The following is an 18113-nucleotide window of genomic DNA, read 5'->3' as shown; positions in this document are numbered from 1 at the left end:
AGCCCGCTCGCCTGCTCTCAATGATTGGACCAGGGGAAGCACTCATACCCACAGGGAAATCAGATTCCCCGGGTGCAATTTGGATGTGGAATACCAAGATGCCAGTTGGTCTCTGTGGTCCTTGAATTAAGAAGTGATATGAAGCTGCAATGTCTATATTTAATCAAGGATGATGAATGAACGGGTAAAGCTAGTTTCACAGAGAGAGGGGGGAAATAAAGGGAACACACAAGATAAGCAGATGTAAAGGCTGCAAGGTTCTAGGAAGAGTGACAGGTGGAAAGACAGACAAACTTCAGTTTCTCGTGGTTCTCCTTGTGCCGTCAGGCTGTATCTTCTGTCCTTGGACTTGGTGCTCCTGTATCCTTATAATTAATTCCCCTTTGGCCTGAGTCCACTGAAGTGGGTTTCTCTTTCTTGCAACCGTACCATCTCTGAACAACGTGGCACTTTGGAAAGTCTCCTCCTGGCAGATGAATAGGCTCTGCCTCTGGTTGCCTAGCCCTGATTCTGTCACTTTCCCTGAGGCTGGCTTGGAGAGGCCTCATGCACAGCCTTCTCTATCTGCGGCATCTTCATGGAGTCTTTGTGAGGGTTCATTCAAGATTTCCAGAAAGGGACTCCACCCATCCCCCAGGCTCTGCTGCTACATCCCCATGGCAGAATTGATGCATCATTTTATACTGGGACTCCCTGCTTAACCCTTCAGAGTCAGGGCATCACTATTTACAGCTAGAGGTGTGCTCTGGGGTGACAGCATCTCTGCACCCAAACTGAGCATTTCCTCTAGCATCCAGGTCCCAGGGGTAGGGGTTTGTGTAGTTTTAGGCATGTCAAAGCATGTCTGCAGTGTGGTGGGGGACAGGGGAGCAATGGGCACCAGTCTTCCTCAGAACAAGGTCTCCCAAAGTGGCCCCTTTACAACATGTTCCCATGCATATTGTTGAAACCATGATGGAAGTACACCAGAGGAAACGGGGTGAAAGCAAACATTCGTCTGTTCAATTCACTGGCAGTCAGAACAGGGGGTGTTTGGGAAGTCTGTGGGAGGTATATTTTTACAAGCAATTCCCCCGCCCCTTCCCCCCATTGACACAACCCCTCTTCCCTGAAGTTATGAACGTGTGCTGTACTTGTAGCCACAGAAGCACGTCTCAAATTTGCTTTCAGGATCCTGCTAATGAATGAGGAAGTCAGGCCAGGCCAGGTGGCAGGGCACCCACCGTGAGAAAAAGAGGAATACGAGGGCACTGAGAGTGTTAAACAAGGGAAAGCTCTTCTTTTTCTCCAAACCTAGTCAGGCCTGGAGACTGTCTATGTGATTTGGAGAGAGAATCAGCAAAGCTGAAGGGTGACTGGAAGCCATCGCCAGAGGGAAGAACACGAGCTTCAAGGCCAGATGCCCAGCTGAGCTCTCAGAACAGCCCAACCAGGAGGACAGGCAGGAGAAGCATGGGCCAGGCCACCAGGAACGCTGAAACGCAAGAGAGGACTGTCAGGTGCTGGGCTTTGGAATTCAGCAGCCAAAATGAGGTGGCATCCCTATCTTCTGTCTTACAAAGGATGACAAAGGCAGAGTATCCTTAATATTTATTTTGGGTTACAGCCCCTGGGAGGTGGCACAGGGCCATGTGGTAGACGCAAAGCTGTCTCACCACCACCAAACAAACTTCATTTTCCTCTGAGCATGCTGGAAGGCACTTTCCCCCACTTCCTTTGCAGGTAGGTGGGACCCATATGGCTGAATCTGGCCAGTGGAATGTGGGTAGAAGCTGCTTCTAGGCCTGGTCCTTAAAACCTCCTACATAATTCTCCCTGCTCTCTCATCTATCATCTAGGGACCATATGCAGAGGATCCAGGAGAGGACTTGCAGGGGACAATAGAGTTGCCAGAAGTTACCAGAAGGTAAGAACCTGAGTTCCTAATGACTGCAAAGGCACTGAACTGCATCCTCCAGTGATTTAATGGGAAATAAACTGTTGTATAAAAGCACAGAAAGATGGGGATTGTTTGTTACAGCAGCTAGCATTACTTACTATGACTAATACTGAAGTAGCAGAAGGACAGGGAGGTTAAAAAGCACTACTTCTGGGCTTCCCTGGTGGTGCACTGGTTGGGAGTCTGCCTGCCGATGCAGGGGACGCGGGTTCGTGCCCCGGTCCAGGAGGATCCCACATGCCACGGAGCGGCTGGGCCCGTGAGCCATGGCTGCTGAGCCTGCATGTCCAGAGCCTGTGCTCCGCAGGGGGAGAGGCCACGGCAGTGAGAGGCCCGCTTACCTCAAAAAAAAAAAAAAAAAAAAAAAAAAAAAAGCACTACTTCTGTTGCTTGACTACTTAGCTTAGAATCCTAGCTCTGCAACTAGCTGTGCAGACCCATGCAAGTCATTGAAGCTCTCTGCGCCTGAATTTCCCTGTATGCAAAATAGAAACATCACTAGCAGCTATTACTGCATGAGATTTTTGTAAGGCAAGTGAGCGAACTCATAGCCAGCATTTAGAACAGTGCCTGGCACATGGTAAACACCATGTAAGTATTGATTCTGAAAATTAGACTCTAAGATCTGGGAGGTTGGAATCATGTCTCTTCTAAATATTACTGTATACTCAGGGTTAAAGAAGGGCTTGGATCCTGGATCATAGCTGCCTCATATTGGAGGACCTGGGAGAGGCATGCCCCGCCCCTTCCACCCAATACCAGATTATAACGGCTCTCTGTCCCCTAAATTTCAGAGTAACTTGCTGATGTCCTTAGGAGGGAGGGGGAGAAGAATATCATAATTTTCAGAAACATATTACTATATGACAACCAGCTTATAATTATGAAACATAGCTTGATGTTTAATTCATTCTAAAACATCAAAAATGCTTGTGGGAGATAGCAAGCAATGAAACCATAGGTGCCCTCTTGTGGTACTCTGCTACCAGGTCAGAGTGATTCCCTCCATTTTCAGAAGGCTCCAGAATCCACTACCCACCAAGAAATTAGCCAATTTGGCAAAGTCTACTGGGAAGCCAGGCTGCTCCCGGCACTGTGCTAACCTGAAGGACTGGAAGAAATGAATGAGATTGAGGTCCCTGCTCCCAAGCTGCTTTTGCTCTGAGCTCTAACCCCCCTCTCCAATGAGCACTGCTTTTCTGAGTGTTGTCTGAATGTTAGCACTGAGCATGGAGAGGACAACTTGAGATTATCTGGAAACTTTTAGACTGTTATCTAGTTGGAGATTTGAGGATGGGTAGAACTTTTTCATGTCTGGGTTCACCAGCATAGGCCATTTTGGGGGATAGTGAAATCTTAATAGCATTGCTTTCCCTTTGGGCCAAAATACATTTCTTAGATTTGTCTTCCTATTGAGCTCCAATTCATCCATCAAAAGCCCTTTCAGATGTTAACACATGCTGAAATTCTCCCCTGACCTTATCCAATACAGTTAATTACTCTTCTGTGTGCCCCTTCTGCACTACCTACTTGCTTGTGATTTATTTGCTTATATGCCTAACTCATTTTTGCAACTGGCATTCATTTTGCCTACAGGGCTTATTCTGCTAATATTTGCACACCTGTCTCCTTTTTCTCATTTAGTTCAAATATCACCTCCTCTGAAAAATTTTCTGACCATTTATCCATTCTGATATTCATTTTCCTTCCTATCTTGGTAATAGAATCATCACACATTGGTTGGGCACATGGCCACCCAGGATAAAGACTACATTTCCCAACTTCCTTTGCAGCTAGGTGTGGCCATGTGACTAAGCACTGGCCAATGAGATGTAAGTGGAGGTATAAGGTGTCAGCTTCCAGGACTGTTCCTTAAAAGTCATTGACTTCTTCCAAGTTCCCACAATCCTGGCCTAGATATAAAGATTGGTGCTATGGCTGCCATCTTGGACCATGAAGGTGATGGCCACACCCTAAAGATGGTAGAGGGGTGAGATGGAAGGAGGCTGGATTCTTTTTTTTTTTATAGAACCCAATCCCAACTAATATGTGTGGCATGAGTAGTTCCCATCATAAGGTAGCAAAATAATTGCTAAAATGGTCACCAATTAGTGACTCAAGAGAAAGTTCCTGTTGAGGGGGGAATTCTCTGGCCAGTACAATGATTCAGGCCTTTAAGTACAGGGGAAATGGAATTGGTTAATTATTACTGCTTTATAGTAATGCCCTACTGCAGAAGGATGAGTAACTGGGGGGGGGGGGTGGTTAATTGTTAGGGCCAAGTGAGGGAGCCAGAGGGTCTCTTTGGTAGTTAGTTAGCTTGTAAGAAGCCCTTATCTACTGCAAATAGGAGAGTGGATACAGCTGAGGAGCAAATTTGGACTCAGTATAGTTGCCAAGCTTAAAAGATGGTTGAATGGTCTGTCTAGGCAGCTTTGCTACGATGTCAGAGCTCTGGCTGGAAAAACCTGGGGACTGAGGAACATGGGATGAGATCATCTGGATAGAGGCTCCTAAGGATTGTGATTCTTCTGATAGCCTGGAACCAATGCCCTCAGAGCCTGCCTCTCTTTATTAGGAGCTAGCCTTCCCCTATCCATGAAGTGAGTCTGGATTCTTGATGACCTCATGGTGCTGCCCTGTTAGCCCTGGATTGCTTGCCTTGTGGACTTCATTTATGTGTGAGAGAAATAAACTTCTGTGTTATTTAAGGTGGTTATTTAACCCGAACCCATGCTGGTAATTTTCTATCACATCACTCTCCTCTATTTCTAAACTACGTTGTTAACTTTTTGTTATCTGTTTCTCAACTGGAACACAAACTCCGTGAGGACAGGCATCTGGCCTGTATCATTCACCATTATAACTTCAGTGCCTAGAACAAAGCCTAGCACACAGTAGGTGCTCAATAAACATTTCCTGTCTAATGACTGGCTCTCCTGCTGCACTGTGAGAGCTCATCTCTAGAGCCAGTCTAGGGTCTGATTCATTTCAGGGTCCACAGTTCTTGGCACAGGGCCTGGCACGTAGAAGAGGCTATAACTAAATATGCACTGAATTAAAAAGAGGGAGAGTTGGAAGGGAGGACTGTGGGAAAGGCAGGAGAAAATGATGTACCTGCAGTGCTGGCGGCTCCACTCATGACACCAAGAGACTGGGCACCTGGAGACAAGAGCAGAAGGTGAGGGTTTCCATAGTCATGCTCCACTGACTGTGGCACTTTAGCCACAGTTGCTCCAAGACCTCCTGGACCTGGCCATCACAGTCACGGACAATCCACATTGTGGAAGCAGCTATTATCATGCATATGAAGCTTAATCCTCCTGACAGATTTGTGAGGAAACTGTTCTCATCCCCATTTGACAAATGAGAAGACTGAGGCTCAGCAATGTCTGCCAGTAAGTGGAAGAGCTTGGATTTGAACCCCAGTCTGTCTGATTGCAAAGTGGAAGTTCCTAGCACCTCCTCCCCCCTCCCCTAGCTACCCTGTGACAACACATGAGGCAATAAAAGGACAGGACAATTCCAGGCAGAGCCTTCTTCAGGAGACAGCCTGTTTACTCAGCTGGAGAATGGAAGTGGTAATAGTGCTTACGTCCTTAGACTGTTGTGAACATTTCATGTGATAATGCATATAAATGTGTTTGGTGTGGTGCCAGGCACAAAGTATTATTATTACTGTTATTAATGTTACTGCATCCTAATTTCTCTAGGACAAAAAAAAATGTTTTCATTTTTTTGGATTTCTTGATTCTGCCATTCCAGTGCGAATAAAAACCATGACTAACTACCACAGGTACTGCTAACCCGTGGGATGGAGGGATGAAAATTTGAGGAGCACCTGGAAAGCTTCTCTTATGTCATGCCCCAGAACACTGTAACTGGATTTTGAGAAACACAGTCATTCCCCAGAAAACAAAGTTGGTTTAGGACTTAGACTGAGTTATGGGGACCTGGCAGGAGGGAAAAGGCAAAGGACACACGCTTTGGAATCAGACCAAGCTGGGTTCAGTGCTAACTCCAGCTGCTGATGAGTGGGTGATCTTGGGTGACTCACTTAATCTCTCTGAGCTTCAGTTTCTCACCTGTAAAATGGATGCATCTGGGGAGGATTAAATGAGTCAGTGCATGCTGAGAGCTTAGCCTGATCTCTAGCCCACAGCACATGTGGCAAAAGCGATTATCATTACCCAAAGCATCTCCTGGAAAGATGCATTCACCAGTGGGGGGCACTGAGGAAGCAGAAAAAGCCCTGGGTTGTTAGGTTGGTGACCCCAGGCATCTGCAATGTACTGTCAGCACTTGGCCAGCTGGTGTTATCACTAGGACGTGGCCACTTCTTACCTCTGCGAGTGATGGGTCCCAGATCTAAAACACGGGCTGGGTCAATAGCCACTCCTTCACTGCGGAGTTGACTTCTTGAGCAAGACTGTGGGGATGGAGAATTCTCATTATGTCAAAATGTAAAGGCATGTTCCTCTCCAGACTATTCCTGCAATGGGCAGCTCCGGCCCAAGAATGGAGCCTCACCCACTATAAGATCCTAATTCTGATGTTTGGTTTTCTCAATCTAGAGAATTCTCACTGTCATGTCAAATGAACCTGGGTTTGAATCTCTTCTCCTCTCTTTTAGCTGTTTAGTTTGGGACAAATGACTATACCTGTCTGCTATTATTAAATAGTATCTTCTTGGTTGTGAAGGTTAAAAGGAAGTATGTCTGCAACACACAGGCGCATAGTAAGCACTCAAGAAATGCCAACTCTTAGCAGGCAGTGCTAAATCTGGGTTAAGAGCATGGGCACTGTAGTTACACCTCAGCCAGGGCATACCCCCAGCTCTGATACTTTCTAGCTGTGTGGCCCTTGGGCAAGGGACCTCTCTGAGCTCAGTTTCCTCATCTGTACAATGGGGTTGCTAAAAGAATCTACTTAAAGGGTTGCTGTGAGAATTAAATTAGATAAGGCATATAAAAGTTTTAGTACAGTGCTTGACACAGAGTGAGCACTAAGAAAAATCAACTATTATTAAAATCATTTAAAATGTCCTGGGCCAAGGAAACCTAGAGGACAGGCTCTTTCATCTGATATACTTCCTGGGGACACAAGGATTGCTTACATGTGGGCTTTTGGAGGCTTAAAGTACATCCATTCATCCTTCTTTTGTCCCTCTCTTCCTCTTTTTCTCCTTCCCTCCCTTCCATCCATCCACCCACCCACCCATCCATCTTTCCATCTCTTCATCCATCTAACTTCCTTTCTCTTTCTCCCTTCCCTCCTCCCTTCCTCTCTCCTTTCCTCCCTTCCTTCTTTCAATCCATCCATAATTCCAATAAATATATATGGAGGTACCAGGCCCCATGTCAGGCACTGAATAGTTGTTCAGTCCAAAGAGATACTCACCGGCTGGCATTGTTCTTTATGGGAATTGCAGAGAGAAATCTCACAATGCAGGAAAACTAGGTCATAATTTCCAGCAAACATGAACATCTGAACTGAGAACCGGCTTTCCGATGACACCCCATTCTCTTCCACGTTGATAGTGGAATCATATTGATTTGGGCAGCTGGGAGGGTGACAGGGACAGGGATTTAACTTCTAGAGCAACTCAGGGGGCCTGAGGCCCTTGGCTGCATCTTTAATTTGTATCCAGTATAAAAATAGCATCGGAGAGAATTAAAGAGCCTCCCCACCTCCCGCCAAGTGTTTTCTCCAACCTATAACATAGACTTTTATTCCTCCAGGTTTCCTCCACAATGTTCACATAAGCCCACACGGTTTAAGTTTTGGGGGGCACAGTCCCTGGAACGAGACAGACTGATTTCAAATTCCAATCCAACCCACTTTCTAGCTAAGCGATCGTGAGCCGATTACTTTACTGAACCTCACTTTTCTTATCTGTAAAGTAGGGACAGGAATATGCTCTTCCTAGGGTTGATGTGAGCATTTAATGAGATAATCCTTATATTCTGCTTAGTACAGAGCTTGGCATACAGCTAAACTCTATGGTAAATATTAACTAGTATTATTACCACGGTTTGAATCATGATCTATAGATATGCATTTCCCTTTGTTTTTGCTAGTTAACAATATTCAATAATATTTTGTCCCATAACACTTATGCTATTTTCATGTTGTTCAGTTAGTGTTAACATCTGTATAAAAGTCCCCTGTTTTTGAACTATGAACCTATTGTCAACGTTATAAAAGATACTGAAATGAAAAATAATTGGCATTTCTTTACCCTGCCCACCTATTTTGTATTAATCCTTTAAGGCTACAATTTCAGGAGTGATATTTCTGGGTCACAGGGTATGGTCATGATATGTAATACCAAATTATTTTCCAAAAGAGCCAAGCCAAGTTACCCAACTGCCAGGCAGGGATGAGGTGATCATTCTTCTCCACCCCAAACCTCATTTAGGCCAAAAGATAACCCCAGATTGTCCGGTACCTGTTTCTGATGATGAAATATTTCACAGGGTCATTCATGTCTCCAGTGGGCGTGGCATAGCAGTTCTTCAACACCAGGTTGAATTGGGACGTGTCCCCTCTCTCCAAGATGGCACCCACATAGAGCATGGATTCAACAGACAGCACGACTGTAGCCCCTTCATAAGGAGATGTGTAGTTCTGGTCTTGGAAGAGGGCCATCATGACAGTGAACTCTCCCTCCCCATCCACACTGACGTTCAGGGAACTGAGAACAGAGAAACCACAAGGATGGAAACTTCAGGTTTTGACCAGTGAGAACAAAATCAATCAAGTCCCACACTTGTGTCAGGTTATGAAGGCAGAGGCATATCTTTGATTCCTAAATGAACTATTCAATCACTTATTTAAATCAAGCATTTACTACCCTCTAGGCACTAAACTTGACAAACACATGAGTCTGGCTCCAGGATTCCTACAAATTCTCCCTGCATCAGAGAGCATACATACCTCCTTCACTCAAAGAACACCTCCATCTTCTAACCTGTAGAATAGGGCTTGGGACCAGTTCTGTGGGCTCACAGTTTTTAGCAGCAGACCTCTTCCCTCCACCCCATAATCTTCAATGAAACACCAATTTTAACAAGATAAATAAAATGGCTTTAGTATTTATTTTTTATGAACCTTGGGCCCCAACACGTTACAGACTGAAACCTAGAAATTGACCAGAAGATTTCTAATCCTAACCCTGCCATTCTGTGAGCCCAGGAGGCAATAAGGGAATGGGAAGGGCACCTTGGGTTTCTGATACCCCCAGAAGGTCCCCCAGCAAGTCTAGGAATGCTGAGGAATTCCTTCAACAGGGCCCATTCCAGGCACAGCGATACAGCAGTGAACAAAAGACAAAAGCCCCTGCCCAAATTGAATTCCATCCAAATTGGTATTTGGTTCTATTTCTGGTGAGTTACGGGCGCTGTTTATCCAATCAGAGCTGATCTGGCTTAAATCCCACATTTGCAGGGAGGCCCTCCTGTCCCCAGCTGTCCTCCCCAACCAAGATTAGGTCAGGGACCCTTGCTCCCTGATCCCACAGCACTCCGAGCCTACCCCACACTGCGTGCATCTCACTTGTAAATAATTTTTGATATAGTTAGTTGTTAATGCCTTTCCTCCTCAAGATAAATGAAATTGTTGTGCATTTTTGTTCCTTAGCGGTTTTTTTTGTTTTTTTTTTTTGTTTTTTTGCGGTACGCAGGCTTCTCACTGTTGTGGCCTCTCCCGTTGCGGAGCACAGGCTCCGGACGCGCAGGCTCAGCGGCCATGGCTCACGGGCCCAGCCACTCCGCGGCATGTGGGATCTTCCTGGACCGGGGCACGAACCCGTGTCCCCGGCATCGGCAGGTGGACTCTCAACCACTGCGCCACCAGGGAAGCCCTTCCTTAGCGTATTTAATTAACACTGTTTCATGTTGTTGTATTGTTTCATAGTAATAATCTTTAATATCCACAAAATATTCTATGCCTGCCTTGTTCAGGCTGGACATCCTCATACATAATCAACAAATATTTGTGGAATGAACGAACGAATGAACGGAAGCTCCTGAAGGAGGTGGGCGGATCCTGTGGACATCCTAAGATGTCGTGAAGTCAGTCAGGGTTACGGGTCAAAGGGTAAGTAAGGGTCAGTGCCATACCTTACGATGGGCTTCAGGGCAGTTTGGAGGCTGACTTTCATGTCCAGCGGGTAGGCGCACTGGAAGTTGATGCTGAGGATGGTGTCTCTGATGATGAAATTGTTGACCAAGGAGAGGGTGTTTTTGTAGATGGCATGGGTTTGGTTTCTCTTTGGCATAAAAACAAGACCACATATATGTTTATGTGGATGAGGGTACAAGTGTATCTGGGATTCAGGTCTGTGTGACTCCAGAGTTGATGCTGTCAGTCAAGCTGACACCCTGCCCTCTGACCTCAAGGAGGCAATGGGCCTCCTCCCGCAGTGGCACTGACACTTTACGGGAAGGGGACCGAGGACCCCAGATCAAAAACTAGAACAATAAATTGTTGACCCTTGGGAACAGTCAGGAGCCACCATGCCTGGTCCTCTGTGAACCTTTCCCACCTCATCCCTAAGTGAAATAGTCATAATCATAGCTTACATTTACTGAGCTTAAGCATCAAACCTATTCTCAGCTCCCTCCTGGACAAACATGTGTAAGCTCACATACGTCTAGAGGCCCATGGAGGCTAAGTGACTTGTCCAAGGGCTCACAGTTACTGAGACAGGCCCCACCAGCCCAGCCCCCGCACTCTGGCAGCAATGGGATAAACACCACTCACCTCCAGAATGTTTCCACAGGCACCAGCCTGGACGGGGCTGGTCACCGATATCCAGTTGTTCTCCTCTCCTTGCATCATGCTGCTGCAGTTCCAGTTCGGGTCCTGAAGGTAGGCATGGACCTCGTCCCCAAAACCCAGGCCTTCCAGCAGACACCTGTCCAGGGACACTTTGATCTCCTTGGCCTCACAGTCCAGCTGGGGCTGCAAACTGTGCACATCTGGAAAGTTGGGAGAGGAAGGTAGGTAGAGTGACCAGAAGTCTGGAAGTAGCGGGCAGAGCTCACACTTTCTGCCCTTTGGCAAAGCCACCTTGGCCACCGGGAGGCTGGGGAGACTGGAGGGGGCCTGGGACCCACGTGGGATTCACACCCAGGCTTGTGGTAGGCGAGGTTGGCAAAGATGCCCCTGGTCCAAGATTTCCAAGCATTTTGTGTGCAGGCTTGGTGAAGGTTCTCGTGTCTGGTTCCTGTTGAGCCCCAGAGCAGGTCGCCCCAAAATATGCCTAATGGTACATTGATTATTTTGAATTAAAGTTACTTAAGGTACAGCTGATGCAAGAGTGACACTCTGACCCTCCTCTCTGTCTCCCTGAAGGCAGGAAATAAGTCTCCCCTGTGAAAGGTGCCCTCCCTGCATCTGGAGGTAGAAGGAAACCCTTGTCGCCAGAGATGAGGAACTCAGGCTCCTTCTTGCCCCACTGCTTAGAACACTCTCTCCTCTACAGCGACTGGGAGTGTGCTCACAGGAAAGCAGGCCTGTGCCCAAAGCAAGAGTCAGAGGCCCTTGTTAGAGTCTCGGAGGGAAAGAGATCATCTCAGTGGGAAGCTCATCCAATCCCCACCCAGGGCTTAGGGCTCATCTGTGGCATGTCTACCCATGGGTCACCTGACCGTGTTTGCTTACCTACTGGGATGAGAAGAACATCACCTCCAGAGCCTGCCCATTTGGACTGCTCTGATTGAATTCTCATAAAAACCCTGCATTGTGGGTAGTTTTTATTATTATCTCATCCCCATTTCACAGATGAGGACATTAAGGCTCAGAGAGTGTAGGTGGCTTGTCCCAGGCCCCAGGCCCCACCTGGCCAATCCAGGACTGGCACAGGAGTTTGCTCCTGTTCCTCATGTATAGACTCTGCAGATATTTGAACACAACTTCCACACCTGCAGAGTGCTCATCCTCAATACCTTTGTCGCTCATGGGTCAAGCACACTCATTCCTGAGGCCATGGTCCAGTGGCTGACCTGGAAATGTGCTCCATCCCTGCCCCCGCATCCTTGCAAACTCACTGGCTTAGTGCACTCTCATCCCCTGCCCTCAGTTCCATCCCTACTGACTCTGGTCCACACCTTGTCCAGACCCTCTGAAGTTCCCTCCCTCCTGCCCTGCCCACTAGGCCAGCCCAATCCCAGTGCTCACCGGAGATATTGAGATCCTGTCTGCAGAAGCAGTTCCAGGTGTCGTTGGCGAAGCGACACTCCTCCTTGGAGCGGCAGGTCCTCTCACATTTGTCCTCCGTGGTGGCGGGGTCTGGGGTAAGGTGTAGAGGAAGAGGATCCAGATGCAGAGCAGGGTGGACCTGAGGCCACCAAGGCCAACCTTGTCATTCTACAGGGCACGGAAGACTTGTGCCACGCTTGGTGGAAGGGTCAAGCCTCAAACTCGAATTTCCTGACTCCTAATGCAGTGAGGGGAGAACCTTGGAGGTGCCATCCTAGTGCTTTTACTACAAGGCAGACGCTGTTCCCAGTACTTTCCACGCATTAGCTTGTTCATTTCACATGGGGACCACATGGGGGTGGGGGTAGCATAGCAGTTAAGCATTTGGATCGTGCAGCTGGGGTGCTAGGTTCAAATCTGGCTTGGCCACAATTCCTGCTCTGTGATGTCGGGAGAACTGCTGAGCCCCTCTGTGCCCCAGACCCCGCATCTGAACTAACTATATAGTGCATGTCTCATGAAGTTGAGGAGAGGACTAAAGGAATTCATGGTTTAAAGTGTTTAGAACAGGAGCAAAGGCACTGTAATGCATGCTATGTTGCTGTGATTTTTGCCACTGTCCGTTTTTTTCAGATCAGAAAACCAAAACTCAGAGAGTTAAATTAAACTGCCCAAGTGAAATCTAAATCTCAGTGAGTCTGAGTTCTTGATATTATGCCACACACGTGGATAGATGTACCAGGAGATTTCACCTTCAAATCCGAATTTCTGGCTTTACTTGAAATGCTGGAAAGTCTGGCAGCCCTTGGGCAACGTTCCCACTGGGCAATAACTGACAGGCACTGAGTCGAGGCTGTTCTGCTGAGTCTCCTCCTGACCCGCTCCCCTCGCTCAACTGACCCTGGGCACTTCACCGGGTAGCCCTGCTCCCCTCACCTGTGCAATATCTCAGACTACACTGCGGGACGCCCTCCAACCGGTACACGTAGTACTGGCCCGGGCAGGCCTTCACCTGCACCTCCGTCTTCCAGAGGCAGCAGTTGCCACTCCAGTGGGCACAGGCGGTTCGGTTGACGATGCCCTCCCCGAGGGTGGGGTGGGTGCCATTCAGCCACATGGGAGCAGCCGTCTGGCAGTGGTACACGGGGACGCAGTCCTCCGGCATCCTCACTCCTCCATCTCCCACAAATCGGTACCAGCCGTGCTTGTCATTATCACAGTTCTCGACTTTTCCCGCATCCTCTGTGCTTCGGGAGGGTTCATCCAGTAGGGTGTAATTCTGGCAGGGGTCAAAACAGAGCTGGGCCTCTGGGGTGCCAGGGGCTCCACACTCCAAGTCCTGCTCATAGGAACTGGCACTGGTGGGGTTTCTGTAACCTGGAGAGTAACAGTATGCTTAGGTTTACAGAGAAACCCCAGAGCCTACAGGGTTTTTATCCCCGACACACTCTGTTTCGGAAATGTTAGGGGCCCCAGTGAGGACAAACAGAACATGATCCATTCATTGAACACCAGCCTTCATCACCTTGGGGTCAGAATAATAATGAGGCCTTTGTGTAGTATATTACAGGCATTAAGAACATCAGGGTCGGGCTTCCCTGGTGGCGCAGTGTTTGAGAGTCCGCCTGCCGATGCAGGGGACACGGGTTCGTGCCCTGGTCCAGGAAGATCCCACATGCCCGGAGCGGCTGGGCCCATGAGCCATGGCAGCTGAGCCTGAGTGTCCGGAGCCTGTGCTCCACAGCGGGAGAGGCCACAACAGTGAGAGGCCCGTGTACCGCAAAAAAAAAAACAAACAAACATCAGGGTCATTAAAATGAATAAAGTAGAAATGAGACTTGTCAGAGCCCATTCCATTCCCAGAAGTAACCATAAATTTGTTGTACAGTCTTTAGACCCTTTCTATGCATATGTTTAAAATACAGTGTTTTTTAAATAAAAATGGGCTTAATGCTGTAGAGCTTGTTTTTTTCCACTTGCATCTTTCTTTCTTTCTTTCTTTCTTTCTTTCTTTAACGTCTTTATTGGAGTATAATTGCTTTACAATGGTGTGTTAGTTTCTGCTTTATAACAAAGTGAATCAGCTATACATACACATATATCCTCATATCCCCTCCCTCTTGCGTCTCCCTCCCCCCCTCCCTATCCCACCCTTCTAGGTGGTCACAAAGCACCGAGCTGATCTCCCTGTGCTGTGCAGCTGCTTCCCACTAGCTATCTATTTTACATTTGATAGTGTATATATGTCCATTTCCACTTGCATTTTTTACTTAATATATCATAGACATTTGTCCATTATCAGTAGATGAAGATCTAACACAAGGTTTCTTAACCTCAGCACAGTTGATGTTTGGGCTGGATAATTCTGTGTTGGGGGCTGTCCTGGGCACTGTAGGATGTTTAGCAGCATCCCTGAGATTTTCTTACTAGCTGCCAGGAGCACTCCTCCCCGAAGCTGTCTTCAGACATTGCCAATTGTCCCCTGAGAAGCAAAATTACCCCCCACTGGTCTAACAGGACCATTTCTGATTGCTGATCTCATGGCTTTTAACAGATTCAGGGACTGTGATGCGTGAAGAGGCAGACAAGTAAAGCAGGGGTGGGGTAGAGGGCGGAGGAAGCCACAGGCTGCTCAGTCTGGGTTTAAACCCAGCTCTGTGCCTGCTGACTGGGTGACCTTGGCAGATGGTTTAACTCCCCTGAGACTCTTCTGCAAAACAACACCTGTGAGCTAACGGCGCCCAAACTTCATCCATTCCCATGCCTCAGGTCATGACGTTTGCCACACATGTGTCCACCTGTCCTATTATTTATTTCATGTGTTTCTTTCAATGACTCTCTTTATAAATTCGTTTCATCCTAAGGAATAATAGCCGTGATACCATAGGTATGATGTACTGGTTATTTTGTTTAACACCCATGAAGAAAAGTATATATAGCTATCAAAAAAATTTTGGGGGGGCTGTGCCCCTCGACATGCAGGATCTTAGTTCCCTGACCAGGGATCAAACCCGTGCCCCCTGCAGTGGAAACTCAGAATTTTAATTACTGGATCACCAGGGAAGTCCCCCAAAAATTCTCTAAGAATTTCTGCGCCCTCACAGTCATTTTGGGATATGCACGCCCCATTTGGGAAAATAAAGCTTTAAAAGATTGTTGGCTGGTTAAATGAGATAGTAGGTGCAAAATGCCATGCACAGCACCTGGGGCCTAGTAGTTTAAGCTAGTTCTCTCCTCTAGTTCTGATATGTTGAATAGTGTGAGTGCCTTAATGACGAATTAAGTATATCCTACCAGGGTCACATCACATCCCTCTTTTTTTTTTCCCTGATGCACAAGCTACTTAATGGGTGACTGTGTGCCCAGCACCGATGCGCTGATCGCTAGGGCTCTGTCCATCCCCACAAAGCTGGGATCACATTAGAGGGAATTTTTAGAAAAGAGATTTTCAAGCCTTGCTTATGCACATGCTTGTTTTAAGGAAAGGAGTCACTGCACTTGTTATTCTTGGATTATTTCCTGCACACACTGTATTTTCCCAAGGGAGGCCATGAGCTGAGTCCCTCTAGCCCCCTCCACAGGTCACACGGGCAGAAATTTTCACCCTTGTGTTGAGCCTGAGAACCCTTCCTACAAGCATCTAAGATGCCCAATCCATGGATCTTTGGAAGGACCACAGAGAGATCACTAAGCCTAGTCCTTCCAAGTGCCTCGGAAGAAGGAGAGGCACTTGCCAAAACAAGGCACAGAGTGACTGGGTGATTCATATCCTCATGAACCCCGGGCTCTCTGATCGCCCCCATATCCGGGCACGGGAAGTTATGTTAACTGGCTCCCACTGTCCTTGAGGGGGAGTTTCTGATTTGGCTCTTTGAGAGACGGTGACTGGATTCCAGCTTCTCTCATCTTGTTTCCCTCGACTTTTGGCTTCTGAGCCTTTGCTTTAGTCATGCCCCTGTCTCCTCACTGACCCTGAAGCACCTTCTCTGCACTTCCCTGCTCGCTCTCCAGGAATTTCAGGGCATCTGAGATGCCAAGTGAGCAGGACACTCACCTTGCTGCTCTGTAGATGCCAGGGTCAGAGTGCAGGAAGCCAGGGCCAGCCACAGGGCAGGAGCCATCCTTTCCAGGAGCTGAGGCATGCGGTCACTCAGTGGCCTGCAGATTATCCATGCAGCGGGGGGCGGTGCGGGAGGGAGAGACCCAGATACGATCAAGGAGACAGAGGTTGTTCCCTTGGGTGCATGCAAGGGTAAGAAGGGAACTCACATCAGTTAGCACGTGTACTAAGCCCCTTGCATACCTTAGCTCATTTAAGGCACCGAACCACCCTCCAGGGAAGGTATTATTATTCCTCCCATTTTACAGATGAAGAAGCTGAGACTCAGAGTAATTTAATCCCAGAAAGATTTATTGAGCCCCTCCTATGTGTAAGCACTGTGCTGGAAGTGAAATAGCTTGCTTAGGCCATATTCTTAGAAATGGACCGATGGTTTCCTTCGTGAAGGGCTGTATTGCTTTAAAGCAGGTGTGACTTGAAGAAAGGAGGTGGTATAACAGGAACAGGAGACTTGCCAAGTGAGTGAGATGGACAGCAAGAGAACCAAAGGCAAGCTTAGAGCCAGCCAGGACTGCAGAATGTCCTAGAAGGTCTCAGGGTAGCTCCTACTCAGGTCAAGGTAGTGGCTCTTGGAGACTGGATGGAGGGGGGCGGGTGACGGTGCTATGAATACCTACAGACAAAAGTAACGGCTTCCCTTTCTCAGTTCTGTGCATCAGGCGCTGTGCTAAGAGAGCCCGAAGTGTCCTCTACGTGTGTAGATGTCTGTGAGGGTGAGACCATGTCAGACTGAGCCCAGTGCTCGCTCCTTGCACAGTGTCTGACGCAGAAGAGTTGCTCAATAGGGGTTTGAGGGATGAATGAATAATAAACGGGGAGGGGGTGGATAGAAACAAAGAGCTGTGAAGAGCCTGTCAACACTCAAATAAATAACACTTCCTCTTCTGGGAAAGTCTCCTCAAATGGAAAAATCTTTGGATAACTTCGTATAGCCTCTGGAAGGCTTCAGTTGAAGATAGAGGTCTGTTTCTGGAAGGGACAGCGTGAATACGCTATGAGAGAGCGCCCAGGACTGGTCATTCTTAGAGATAAAACCCCAAGTAGAGGCCTGTCTTCTCGGTGGGGTGTCCAGGGACAAGGGTGAGGGGCATCTTTAGGCCTGGAGCAGCCAGCAGGTGCCTGCAGTCATGGCTGAGCTGGACATAGAGGGATATCTGGAGCCCTCGACAAGGGCCAGGGTGCAAACTCCTTGCTGGGTTCTGAAAGCTTCCAGAAACAAACAGCCCTAGCAATTCCAGTGAGTCAAGGGTTGGGGGAGGCCCCCAGGATCAGGAGAAAGACTGCTGGGGCTTGAAGAAGGACTTACCTGGAGGTGAGAACACAGAGCATTCCTCCTCCTCCTCTGGCCATGGGAATGCAAGCCTGCTGTGGACCATCCTTTTATTGCAGTTTCCCACCCACGTGGCTCTCCACGATTGGTGCAGAGGTGTGACTGGAGTTAGCCTGCCAGGCATACACTGGGCTGGTTGGGTGCAGGTAAGATAAGCAATTTACCACAAAGGATGGTGAAGGAAGGCCCCTTTGTTCTCCCCCCATCCCCCTGCATGTAAACCCTTCCAGCAGCCCCTCCTTCATGCAAATGTTTCTCTATAAACAAGAGCAGCACTACTGAATGCTGAACACACTGGGCACCGCTGAGTGCTTTGCACCCATTACTTCTCACATTTAATCCTCACAATAAACCAGTGAAGCTGGTACCATATTTATTACCAGAAACCAAACGCTAATCAAAGGGAAGGATGTGGATATTAAAGGATAATATCCAAAGGGAGGTGGAGAGAAATCAAACACACGCTTGTTTGCGCAACAGATTTCCAACGTACCTTGTGTTCCTAGCTAATCACCTTA

At 47.8% G+C, this 18113-nt stretch overlaps 1 protein-coding gene across 4 annotated transcripts; it reads right to left on the bottom strand.

Annotated features, from left to right (window-relative positions):
• Window positions 1–1415: 1415 nt before the first annotated feature.
• On the bottom strand, window positions 1416–17727 carry GP2 (glycoprotein 2). Of its 4 annotated transcripts, none has more exons than XM_060077991.1 (11): window positions 17550–17727; window positions 16200–16294; window positions 12979–12987; window positions 12125–12235; window positions 10706–10923; window positions 10063–10211; window positions 8391–8636; window positions 7340–7502; window positions 6284–6368; window positions 5057–5101; window positions 1416–1474 (listed from the first exon to the last, which is right to left on the bottom strand). In XM_060077991.1, the coding sequence occupies exons 1-11, from the start codon at window positions 17717–17719 to the stop codon at window positions 1416–1418; spliced, it is 1350 nt and encodes a 449-aa protein (XP_059933974.1). In that variant the 5' UTR covers window positions 17720–17727. The 4 variants fall into 4 exon arrangements, with proteins under 4 accessions (XP_059933974.1, XP_059933971.1, XP_059933972.1 ...); XM_060077988.1 differs by lacking the exon at window positions 17550–17727 and adding an exon at window positions 13082–13522 and having other exon boundaries at window positions 16200–16287; XM_060077989.1 differs by lacking the exons at window positions 12979–12987; window positions 17550–17727 and adding an exon at window positions 13082–13522 and having other exon boundaries at window positions 16200–16287.
• Between the last annotated feature and the right edge of the window lie 386 nt (window positions 17728–18113).

This window comes from Mesoplodon densirostris, chromosome 16, assembly GCF_025265405.1.
Source record: "Mesoplodon densirostris isolate mMesDen1 chromosome 16, mMesDen1 primary haplotype, whole genome shotgun sequence".
NCBI classification, from domain to species: domain Eukaryota; kingdom Metazoa; phylum Chordata; class Mammalia; order Artiodactyla; family Ziphiidae; genus Mesoplodon; species Mesoplodon densirostris.
Note: the sequence above shows the minus strand (reverse complement) of the source record. Positions and strands in the feature narration are given on the sequence as shown.

Excerpts from the sequence above, each read along its gene's own strand:
- GP2 (XM_060077988.1), bottom strand. The coding sequence starts at position 16,287 with ATGCCTCAGCTCCTGGAAAGGATGGCTCCTGCCCTGTGGCTGGCCCTG. Across the intron at positions 13,523-16,199 it reads GGCATCTACAGAGCAGCAAG|GTTACAGAAACCCCACCAGT; the intron begins GTGAGTGTCCTG and ends GTTACTCTCCAG. Across the intron at positions 5,102-6,283 it reads GGGACCCATCACTCGCAGAG|GTGCCCAGTCTCTTGGTGTC; the intron begins GTAAGAAGTGGC and ends TCTTGTCTCCAG.